This window comes from Micropterus dolomieu, unplaced genomic scaffold (assembly GCF_021292245.1).
Source record: "Micropterus dolomieu isolate WLL.071019.BEF.003 ecotype Adirondacks unplaced genomic scaffold, ASM2129224v1 contig_13155, whole genome shotgun sequence".
Classification (NCBI taxonomy): domain Eukaryota; kingdom Metazoa; phylum Chordata; class Actinopteri; order Centrarchiformes; family Centrarchidae; genus Micropterus; species Micropterus dolomieu.
In genome coordinates, this window is record NW_025742141.1 from 181 (window position 1) to 12,722 (window position 12,542).

Consider the following 12,542-nt stretch of genomic DNA (forward strand, 5'->3'; position numbering starts at 1 on the left):
CATTCTTCCTCTGTATGTACACATAAACAACAAGGCAGGGAAATATAAAAGGAATTTATTTTATTGTTTGGGTACATTATTGTTCAGTGTACATGCTCACATCTGAAACAAACTTTACGTGCTTGATAACTGTCCCACCCCGCAGACATCTACACACCAATACCGATTTATATTCATAGCGGCAAGTGCTATGTAGCTCCACATAGGGGACACAGGAAGTGACATATAACACCTTCAGGCGGCGTCATAACCGCGTAACAAATTCACAGCCGCACCGACAGAGCTCCAGAATATGAAACTCGGCTGGCTCACACGCGGACGCGCTTACAAGTGCGAGGGCCCGCCCAACGCTGCTTGCAGCTTTAATCCTCTCTGCTTCCCCTTGCAGCTATCAGAGGGGATCCGGGTCTGGGATGTAAGTGCCGGAGAGAGACACACCCTCCTGCTTGCAGACGGAGACTGCATCCAGCCCATCATTTATTACAGCGGACAGCAGGTGAAAGAGGGGGCAGAAGAGAGCCAGCTGGGTCAGCAGGAGGAAGAGGAGCAGTGGGCTGGCGGCTACACCCAGCAGCCTGTACTACTGCCCTTCTGCATGAACGTAAGGACAAAGTAACTGGTAGTTTGTTTGCAGGATCTTAGACTACTGCTGAATCAAAGTACAGTTAAGTAAACACATTGTCCTGCATGAAGTGTATAGAAACCAACAGTAGTCTAAAACACAGTATTTCTTTATGTGATTTTGTACAACACAGTCGTGTATCATTCAATGAGTTGTGTATTGATTGGCATTATGATGCCTGGGTTTCAGTACCATGATGTTCAGCCAAAACGATTCTGTCTGACTGGTAAGAAAACTCAGCTATTTAACCTCTGTGGGATCATTAGCTAGGTTCGTCAATACCACTGGTCCGTTAGTGCTCCTAGCTGTGGTAACGACAGTCATCATGGTCGTTAGAACCACCCGTGGCCAAGTCTGAACCACCATCGTTGGTATCTTCACCTGAGGCCAAGTGGAAATGCTTGTTCAGTTTCCTGGGAAGTTATGAAACAAAAATTCATTCGAAATTTTATTCAGAACTGAAGAAGTCTCTTGGATGAGGGATGAAACGTCTTCTAGTTTTTTTTGGATTGGATAATAATTAATAATAACAGTTAACAGTCATACAAGTAGTTACCTTTCTGAAGTAGCTTTGACCCAACAGACTAATGCCATAATAATAACCCAGTGAAAAGGTAACACGAATAAGAGGTCTTATTATATAATTACAGCATCAGAGAGGGATTAAAATCAAAGGAAATGTAATAAATGTACGGTATCTAAAGATCATTTAAAGTTCTAATAGCTTAAACTATAATAGAAGTGTGTGATGGCAGTTTTTTGTGATTCCCATGTGTTGCAGCTGCGTTATGTGAGCAATGTGTTTGCGGGGGGACAGCAGTGCGTGGCGCTCTCGGACCAGAACGTGATGGGCTTCATCGCCAGCCTCCATGAGCTGGCGTCAGCCGAGAGAAAGTTCTACTGCAAGCTTTGTAACGTCAAGACACAGATCATACGCCCCCTGCTGGAGCTGGGTGAGTGGCCCATCAGGAAAAAAGGAGGAAAAGAGAGAATTCCCAGATTTGAACACAGGAGGCAAATCTTTTAAATCAGCACAATTTTTATCGTTTGTTTCCATTTTTGTGCCGTCTTTCTCCAGAGTCTCTGAGTTCGGCCCTCAGCCCAGTGGCCCTCGGTCTCCTGCAGACTCTGGCAGGCCGATTCAGTCTCTTGTGTCATCTAACTGGGCAGCACGCCGCCAGCCTCACCGCAAACCTGCGCCGCGGTCGCAATGTCAAGAGCCTGCTCATCCTCGACTATGCCAGCATCTTCCTCGACTCTCACCATGAGTATGTGTTCCCCATCATGAATTTGAATATTTGTACACTTCATTTTAAACAATAGATTGAACTTTGAACACTTGTTTCTTTGTCAACATCAAGGTACTGCAGCGCTGTGGGCAACTTCCATGTAATGGGAGGTTTCCAGACCCTGATCAAACCCTCTCTGTGAGCACACACAGACACACTTTTTCACACTTTCCTAAAAATCCAGCATTATTTCAATGCAACAGCCAAAAACACAAGAGAACAGTACTCTAAATGTGATAAATGTAGCTGATAAACAACTAGATAATTTTCTTTGAAGAGATTTCTTTGGGAAGAGTGCTGAGCTGCTTCAGAAGCTGTCTGAGTGCAGCGAGGAGAACCTTACCATGGCGGACCTCCTGGTGGCACTCTTCTATCTCCCAACTCCCCACCTTCATGAATACAGCCGGTTGCTGCTCAAACTGGCCACCTGCTTTGAAGTGGTAGGTGAAACAAGCACTAGTCAAGACAATGATTTTTATGTTTTTTTTAATTTACTGACCGCAGGCAGCGCACACACACACACCTTGCTTCCTTCCAATTTATTAAGAAAAATGTGGAAAATTCAAAAAAAAAAAAAAATCATTGTGGAAAAGTAAATTTTCTTCCGTAATTTAATTCAAAAAGTGAAACTTTCATATATTATAGATTCATTACACATAAAGTGAACATATATCTCAAAATATTGTATTCACCACTGACAGAAGATGGGTGAATGATTTTGGTATTTGTATTTTTTTGTTTTTCAGTTTTTCCCCTAGGATTTTTTTCAGGGGGGGATGGTAGTGTCGCGGAGCGGGCATGTTTCGGCGACGAGGTGTCGTCAAAGACGTGGCACAGAAATGTTTGCCTGTTTATGAATCTCACATTGTCTTTACCTCTTCGACATTTTTTCCTCTTAAGTTTTTACCTCCTGTTGGAGCTTGCTAGGGTTAGCCACATTGACAAATTGGGCAACAAGACTGTGGTCAGGGCCTTATGAAATCATTTTTAATTTTTCCCAATTTCTGTTTTTTCTGTTTAAATTTTTCTGAATTCTGTGTTTTACAATTTAAGCACATTTTGTCTTCAGAGTGTAATCATGTGGTGGATGAATACAGTTTTAACAATTCAATAAGAAAATATTAGAAATTGAATCAACATCAGGCTCCCCCTCAAAACAATGGTTTTTAGATTATTAAAAAGAGCAAAATATTTTAAAAAAAATTGGGTGTAGTTTATTTTGATTATTTTATTGTTTTTGCTGAAATTCAACTTAAAAAGCAATATTAACTTAACTCTAAAACCTTCCTAAAAAGTGAATTAAGATATGTTTAAAACACCTCAAATGTTTAGGGTTTCACGTTATTTCTATTGGAAAAATCAACAGAATCGGAACCTACCCTATAGAAAATCACAATTTATGTCACTGTAAATATATATAACCTTGTGTGTGCTTGTGTATGTGTTGCCAGTGCTCCAATGAGTACCAGAGGCTGCAGGACAGCTGCTCAAAGTTCGAAGCGTTGGCCCTCCAGCTGAAGAGAAAAAGGAAGGACGCCAACTACACCTTTCATTTCTGGAAGAGCTTCCCTGGCAAAATGACGGTAAACTCGCTGAGTGTGCGCATTCCTTTTCATTACCACCAAGCGTATCCTTCACATTGAGACCTCGAGGTTTCACATTTTGCTGAATGGTGTCATTGTGTGTTGTCAGGACTCGCTGAGGAAGCATCACCGCCGGCTGATCTGCGAGAGCAGCAACAAAGCTCTGACCCTGCAGAACGCCGGGAGGTTTTCCGTCAACTGGTTCATCCTTTTCAATGACGCTTTGGTCCATGCCCAGGTCAGCTATACACACACACACACACACACACACACACACACACACACACACACACACACACTTTTCATCACGTCCTTCAACTCTTTCACTTTTTTGAAGCCGTCTATATTTCAGACAGTGTAACTTGGTCTGTTTCAAGCGTTTGTGTGTGCTTACCTCCGTGCTGTCAGGGCGTGGTGCCTTGTAAAAATCTTGTAAGTATGCAGCCAGAAGCAAATGTTAGCACAGCGACCCTGTACTCTCCCCTGTCCCACTCTTTCTTTTCGTGTGTGTGTGTGAGAAGGGCTTAGGGCTCTGTGTCATGGGATTCAGCCCTGTTGGAGCGGATTCACATTTAAACACATGACAAACACACACCCGGATAAAACAGGTGAAGGCACCAATGCTAATACAAATAGCTGTTTATTTATTATTTATTTATCTAGGGTTCAGCAATATAGAGAAAATCCAATTACTTCCTTTTTACTTTCTTCTTCTGTACTTCCTCTCTCTTTAATTCCTTTCTTTCTTTATGTCCTACTTTACTTCCTTTCTTTACATAATTTTTTACATCCTTTCTTTCTTTACTTCCTTCCATCCTCTATCCCCAAAGCTTTACATTTATATTACATACATACACCATAACATTTAGAATTAGAATTTCTTTTACACTTTTTGGAAATCACTTGTCTGTTATTAGCTTATCCAACAAATTAAATACCTGACAAATCAAGGTACTTAATCGCATTGATGCTAAAATAATAATCAAACCAGGAACAAATGTTAAAGGATAGGTTCAAATTTACACCTTAAAACAAGGCTCACATGCTACATGTATGTTTAGAAAGATTCGCTGTAATTATTCTTTCTTTTAATTCTGGCCATGAAACGTGACTACACTGTAAGAAATTAAGAAATTAAATCCACAGTTTTTGTTCCGTGCAAAACTGCATTTCAAATTTCATTCAAAGCTAAAATGAGGCACAAAACAAGGACTGCATTTTTTAAAAACTTGCTCATAAGTATAGGTGTGCATTAGTACTTTACTATGTCCAGTGATACCCAGCCCTATCCCCACCTTCACCCTCTGCCTGCTCGCCACCTGAGGGAGACTGCATGGAAAGATGAACTGACTCGAACCAAGGCTCAATGGCTTTTAATGCAATTTAATCCTTTTTACATACTATACTATATCACTGTTCTTGTTCTTCCTTTTCCCGCAATTCAACATTTAAAACCAATTCAGCTTGAAATACAAAACACAAAAACAAATGTTATGTTCTTCTTAAGAGTACTTTTTTTCCTGTCGGAGCCTTGGTTTTTACTGTTGGTTCACTTGTAATTTAACGACAGGCGTAGGATTTGAAAGGCAATCACTTTAGCAGAGGAGCCCATTTTATCCTTTCAAATTACAGTACCAACAGTTTCTGGTTCACTTCTCCAAAGCAATTTCCTTTCCTCTCTCCCGCTTTGTCTCCTCCTTCTTCTGTCCATCCCTCCCCATCTCTTCTAGTCTGCATCGGTCCTGTGGTTGTCCTGCACATTTAAGTCCCTCTGCTTCCTGACTGTGTGACGTTCTGTCATTATTTGAAAAAAACAAAACAACTTCTTTACTTTTCATCCTTATTTCCTTTTTTACTTCCCTTATACTTCCTTCTATCTTTACTTCTCCTTTACTTCCTTAATTCCGCCTGGACCTTTTTTCTTTGTATGAATGAGAAGCAGGGTGAAAAAGAGTATGCATGCTTAGTTCTTAACTTCCTCTTGAGTCTAGCTCTAATAACCTTTTTACTTCCTTTCTACTTTACTTCCTTCTTCACTGTCTTACTTCCTCTTTACTTCCATACTCCCTTCTTTACTTCTTTATTCTTATTTCGTAATTTACTCCCGTTTCACTTCCCTACTTCCTTCTGTACTTCCGATTTACTTTATTTCATTTTTTTTTTTGCATGAATAATGAGCAGGGTATTGGTAATAAAGAGTATACATGCTTAGTTCCTACCTCTTTAAGGTACACATGTTGTCTTGCATGATTAATCTAGCCCCCCTTAGATTAATCTAAGTCTGCGTCAACGTTCCTTCCTTTTTACTTATTTGCTACCTTTTGAATTCCCTAATTCCCTTCTTTTTTCTGTCTTTACTTCCTTTATGCTTCCTTTTTTACGTCACTTCCTCTCTTTAGTTCCATTTGACTTCTCTCTTTACTTCCTTTTTACAGCTGTTATATTATTAGTGGAAGTTGTCATACACAAACAATAAACAAACTAAACTGGAGCAGGAAGGAAAGTATGCTGCTGGTAGAAGTAGGTATATTATCTGCAACTCCATGCGTGAGTCTCTCCACAAAGAAGCAATTAATGATTATTAAAAGGCATTAGTTTTTCTTTGTCAGTGTCCTGCTTGAATTGTTGCACTTAAAAAATCAAAGCATTTTTTCCTGTTAATTATGAGATTATAGAGAAACACCTCCTGTTTGTGTGTAAGGCTCATACACACCTTATGGGCTTACTCATAGCAATTAGGATTGTGTCACTGTCTCTCAGTGTGGTCAGATGTGTTAATAAGATTAATGATGTGTCCTGTTTCTTTCCATTTCTAAACACTTACCTTTCCTTTCTTTCTTCTCTCCTCTTTCCTCACCTTTTCCTTAATTACCCTTTCCTCTCCCCCTGCTTCCTTTCCATCCTCCATGCTTGTTCCTCTCCTCCAGTTCTCCACACATCACATCTTCCCTTTGGCCACACTTTGGGTGGAGCCAATACCAGAGGAGAACACTGGCCTGTAAGTCTGCTCCCAGTGGAACATTTTTACAGCTTTTCTGTGGAGGAATACTCAAAAATAACATAATTCAACATAATTTCCAGATCTTTTTATTTTGTTGTGTTTAGTCAATTTAAATAGTTATATGTGTGTGTGTGTGTGTGTGTGTGTGTGTGTGTAGATATGGGTTAAAGGTCATTGCACCAGAGGAGACATTCACCCTTCTGGCATCCTCTCCCATGGAGAAGGTACGTGTTTTATGCTGCTGCTACTTATCACACGTTATTACACTAGTCTCTGTGTGTGCTGCAATCTGCTCATCATCCATGCACACACCATATTCCCCTAAAAACATATATGTCAAACCAGATCAAATAATTGTATAAATTCCGTTAAAGACAACAACCTACCATAACCCCCACCCCACCGCTAATTGTTCAAAATATAGTTGGACTAGCCACCTGAGCACCAAGAAAGATGCCCGTGGGCCTGTCGCTCTATGACGGAGACAGAGGTACGTTGTTGGCAGCTGAAGCGGTGAATCATTTAGCTTTAGCCATTTAACGTTAGCTGTATTGTTGCCTTTGTTGTTCAACACGATCAACTTTTCATAAAGCCAATGTGCTTGTCAGTGTCCGTTGTCTTCAACTGACCAATTACAGCCTGGATGGGGCAGGACATTAAAAAAAGTTTAGCCAGAGCCAGGATGCCATTGTGCCAATTTGAGCTGCTTCTAGCCATCGCCTCACGCGCCCCTTATTCGGTTTTACTAAAGTTATTGTTATCAATATTGTTCAGTAATCTTGTTCAACTAAAGTGTGTGTGTGTGTGTGTGTGTGTGTGTGTGGGTTGTGTGGGTGCGGCGGGTGTATTGTGTATCCGTCCCTGGTTCAAAAACTACAAGTTCCACATGCCACAAGCCACAATGCACCAATCACAGTAGAGTTTTCTATGATGAGTGTTTTAAAAAGCTGTTTACAATGTGGCAAAATCAGTAATTTTGGACTGGTGACAGAAATGCTTATGCTTGTTTAACTTTTTTTCACGTTGAGACAAACACATTTAAAAATGTCCGTATTTTGTGCATTTTCCTTGATACTCAAGAAAGTAGACTCATGGTACCATTTGTTCCATTATATCTCAAATTGCAGTATTGTCCACAAAAATCGCAATATGAGTTTTTGTCCAAATCGTGCAGCCCTAATTACCTTAAAACTACATTTCCATTTGTTGCCACTCAAAAGAACTGCACCTCTGTGACATTTCCCTCTTTAAACGTGTGCATGTATTGGCTGCTAGGCCAAGTGGCTTTGCTCCATCAACCAGGCGGTAGACCAGGCCCTGAGTGGGGCGGGGCAGGACACGGCATCAGTCAGCTCAGGGTCAGGGCAGAAGTTAGAGCCTCCAATCTCCAGGATGGCCTCTTACACCTTTTATAAGGACGGACGGCTGAAAGATGCAACATATGAAGGACGCTGGCTTGCCGGGAAGCCAAACGGCAGGTTGGACGCATATTCTCTCTGTTTGCATGTTGATTTGAATATATTAGAAATTTATATATTGATATGTAACAATGATTGGGATTATGTTTTTCAGGGGAGTGTTAAAATGGTCTGATGGGAGGATATATACAGGGACGTTCAAGAATGGACTGGAGGATGGGTGAGTGCTGGCCACCAACATTACTCTTTAATATAATAATAATCTTTATTTGTAGAGCACTTTTCAAAAACAAGTAACAAAGTGCTTTAACAAGTGTAAAGACAATAATACCCAAAAAACAATAATACAAAAACAATACAAGAATATAGCCGCAAGCGGCGATTTGCGGGTTCATACCTTTTTCGCAATATCGCCATCAAAAAAATTTCACACATACGGTTCAACATTGTTATAAAACCTATCCTCCAAGTTTTGTAACAACTGGACAACCATTTTCTGATCTATAGCTCGATTTGTATCATTCCACATCCAGTTACGATGCATTTAAAGCGCCACCTAGTGGTCGATTTGAATGAAACTTTCAAGGCATATTTCCGGCACACATGTGGACATATCCTGTGAGTTTTGTGATGATTGGACCAACGCTTACGGAGTCTATTTATGTCCTCAGCCACACCCTTTACATGTTTATTGGTCAATATCTTGAAAACGAAAGGAGCTATCACCAAGCTTTATACAACTTTATATACGCTAAGGCCAATGATGATCCAGAAAAAATTTGGTGGCAATTGGAGCTACGGTCTAGGAGGAGATGTAAAAAGTGTGTTTGCATTATGGCAAGCGGCCATAAAAATCCTGTTTTAATCTGTTATGTATCTGTATGTGTTGGGCAATAGTTCTTCAAATACGCTAGTTGACCTTTTCCTTAAAAAACAACTACAGCTTTTATTTGTAGGAGTGCACTGACTGCAAAGAACAAAACATTTACTGGGAACAAGCCCACTCAAGATTACAGACATCAGGGAGCATTAATATTTTTCTTTCATATTAGACTATAGAATAATGTAATTGAAATATACACTATGTAAATACTAGTATTATTAACCATACTATTTCATTAAAATGGTTTGAAAATATAGATGCCAGTAAAACTACAATACAATACTCTCTCTTGCTGCTGTGTTTCTAATATCTCAACAAACAGCATGGCAGAGCGAGAGAGAGATCATTTACACTCCCGGCTCCGTACCTTTCATCCAGCGCAGCCAGCCGCCATATTGGCGTAATAACCGCGGATAATAAAGCAGCATGAAAGCGGCTACATGACAACAACCGCAATCCATAGCCTGGTATCAACCGATCCAGTACAACAGTTTGTCCCATACACGGAGCAGCAGCTCACAGTCACGATGATTAACGATGCTTCACTCACCAAAGCAGGCTCACTTCAGCAGAAAGGCGCAGCGGCGGCTGGGCAAACTTCTGGAGGACTGAAGTTTTTCAGAGAGCCCGCAGACTCGTTGTGGCCCCGCAGTGCTGTTTAACATTTTCCACAGAGTTTAATAAGCGTTACGATCCGACCGTCACTGAGCTCGTAGCTGTTTCCTCTGTCTGTTTGTTGGGCAGCGATGTTTAACCCTTTAAAGTAAGCTCAGTTTCACAGCATCGTCCAGATAACTCCCGCTGGTGTCATGTTTTGCAATCCTCGGGTATATCCGAGGCACCTATCTGAACATATCCTGTGAGTTTTGTGATGATCGGCTCTACGGTTGCTGATTTGTGGTCATTTATGTCCAGAGCCACGCCCCTTTCAAAGTTCATTGGTCCATATCTTGAAAAGTAATTGAGATATCGACATGCTTTATACAACTTTTAATAAGCTTGATCCAATGATGATTCACTGAAAATTTGGTGGCAATCGGAGATACAGTCTAGGAGGAGATGTCAAAAATGTGATTTTCAAAAAATTCAAAATGCCGGAAAAAACTCTAGGCGGACCTTAATAGTACTTGAGGCTTTTTTGTCGAGCACATTGAGCTGCACCTGTGTGAGAAATTTCAAGTCAATCGGATTTACGGTGTAAGGGGCGTGGCCTTTCAAAGTTTGCATTTTTAGGCGTTATTTACAGCGCCACCATGTGGCCGATTGAGTTCATATTTCTATGGAAGCTGATGCACACCATTTCCAGTTATTCCCCCAAGTTTCATGTTTCTAGCTCATTCCAGCTCATGGGAATTTGAGCCGGCGCGGCAGACAACAGACTACGCAGTATGAACCCTAATAAAAGCAAGAAAACATTGAAAAGACTAAAATACACGTTTAAGATAAATATAAAATAAGTAAAATAGAATAAAATAAAAGGGATAAAATAAAGTCAAATAAGATCGGGAAAGGCTCTCCTATAAAAGTATGTTTTAAGAAGGGACTTAAAAGAGTTCACTGACTCAGCCGACCTGATTTCCTTGGGCAAGCTGTTCCAGAGCCTCGGGGCCCTGACAGCAAACGCTCTGTCCCCTTTAGTTTTCAGTCGAGACTCTGGAACAGACAGCAGACCTCTGCCCGAGGATCTCAAGGTATGAGCTGGTGTATGGGACTAAAAGGTCAGAAATATAACAAGGCGAGAGGCCATGAAGAGCTTTAAAAGTGATCAATACATTTTTTTAAGTCAATTCTAAAGCATACTGGGAGCCAGTGTAGTGAAGCTAAAATAGGGGTAATGTGGTCATATTTCTTCGTTCAGGTTAAAAGCCTGACAGCTGAGTTCTGGACAGTCTGGAGTCGATCAGTAGATTTTTGGGTTAAACAAGTGAAAAGGCTGTTGCAACAATCCAGGCGCTTAAAAGTTAACATAGATCGAATTTTTGCTATATTTCTAAGTTGATAAAAACATGATTGAACAAGCTTTGTGGTGTGCTGCTCGAAATTTAAATTACTATCAAACCAGACACCAAGGTTCTTTGCAACAGGCTTAATGTGGTTTACCAGCAGATGGCAGTATTTGTTTTGCCATCTGCTGGGACCCAATGACCAGGATATCTGTTTTGTCTGAGGTCAGCTGGAGGAAATTATTTGACATCCATTTTTTAACTTCACAAGGCAGTTGTTAAGTGAAATCAGCATTCCAGGGTCTGTGGATCTGACGGGCAAGTACATTTGTGTGTCATCAGCATAAATATGAAAAGAAATACCATGTTTGTGGATAATATGTCCAAGGAGAAGCAGCTACTAGGAAAACAAAATGGGTCCTAAGACTGACCCCTGAGGTACACCATATTTAACTGGATAGAACGAAGAGACATAGTTGTTTATAGACACGCAAAACTTCCTATTTGACAGGTAGGATGAAAACCATTCTAGTGTAGTACCAGAGATCCCCACCCAGTGCCTCAGTCTGTCTAACGTGATGTTGTGATCAATGGTGTCAAAAGCAGCGCTAAGGTCCAGGAGTACCAGGACTGAGCACATGCCATCATCAGCAGACATTAAAAGGTCATTGGTGACTTTAAGCAGGGCAGTCTCAGCGCTGTGGTACTTCCTAAAACCAGACTGAAACTTTTCAAATAATTTGTTATTTTCCAGTACAGTGACCAGCTGTTCGGACACAATTCTTTCAAGAATCTTTGCAATAAAAGGCAGTTTTGAAATTGGTCTAAAATTTTGATGGAGGGAGGGATCTAAACCAGGTTTCTTTAAAAGTGGGTTCACGTAAGCTGTTTTAAAATAATCAGGGACACAACCAGTAGATAGGGAGCTGTTAAAAACAGAGATCAAATGGGGCCCAACAGAATCCATTACTTTCAGTAAAAACTTTGTAGGTATTACATCAAGTGGGCTGGAGGACACTCTCATTTGTGATACTGTTTTTAAAAGCTCAGACAAGTCGATGGGATAAAACTGGTTAAAACTCTTTTGTTGCTGGTGAGGGACCTCTGAGTAAGAAACAGTGGGGGTAATAGAGGCTCTGATTGACACCACCTTATTGGTAAAATAAGATAAAAACAATTCAGTCATCATTACTTCCAGCTGAGGCACAAGGAGGGGTTGGGTTTACCAGCTGATCCACAGTCTTAAACAGAAACCTGGGATTGTGTTTATGTGTAGTAATGAGTTCAGAATCCTATGACAGAATAAATATACAGTATTCTGTCATAGGATGTACTTAGTGTACATTACCTTATGTGTTATTCTTTCACAAGGGAGGATTATCTAAAGTTTAAGCCCCTTTCCCTTTATCCTGCTCTTGTATATTTCTGTGTTTGTGTAGCTTTGGTGAATTTGTTGCTCCCAATAAGACCCTCAACAAGAGCGATCACTATCAAGGTCACTGGAAAGAAGGCAAGATGCACGGCCTGGGGACATACAGGTGACTGTGTATGAAAAAATTATGGTTATGGACTTTATTGTTTATGTTGTGGAAAATAGTTTTGGGCTTCACCACATAGGACAATGCCTGACAATAAAGGACAAAGATGAGGACAAACTGCTTTTTAGGGCCCGAGCACGACTGTGCGAGGTCCCTATTGAATTTGCTAAGATTATATATATATATATATATATATATATATATATTTTTTTTTTTTTTTCCTGCAAAGTAGGCTCCATTGACGGGGCCTAAACATACTGGAAAA

The 12,542-nt window shown here is 40.5% G+C and overlaps 1 protein-coding gene across 1 annotated transcript; it reads left to right on the top strand.

Moving 5' to 3' along the window:
• Nucleotides 1-360: 360 nt before the first annotated feature.
• Nucleotides 361-12,277, top strand: LOC123966320 (alsin-like; the record flags this gene model as incomplete). Its single annotated transcript, XM_046042503.1, has 12 exons — nucleotides 361-601; nucleotides 1,404-1,575; nucleotides 1,701-1,890; nucleotides 1,984-2,049; nucleotides 2,189-2,351; nucleotides 3,363-3,494; nucleotides 3,604-3,732; nucleotides 6,422-6,492; nucleotides 6,653-6,719; nucleotides 7,771-7,973; nucleotides 8,068-8,133; nucleotides 12,179-12,277. Coding segments are annotated over 12 exons (1,599 nt in total), but the record flags the coding sequence as incomplete, so codon positions are not given.
• Nucleotides 12,278-12,542: the final 265 nt, after the last annotated feature.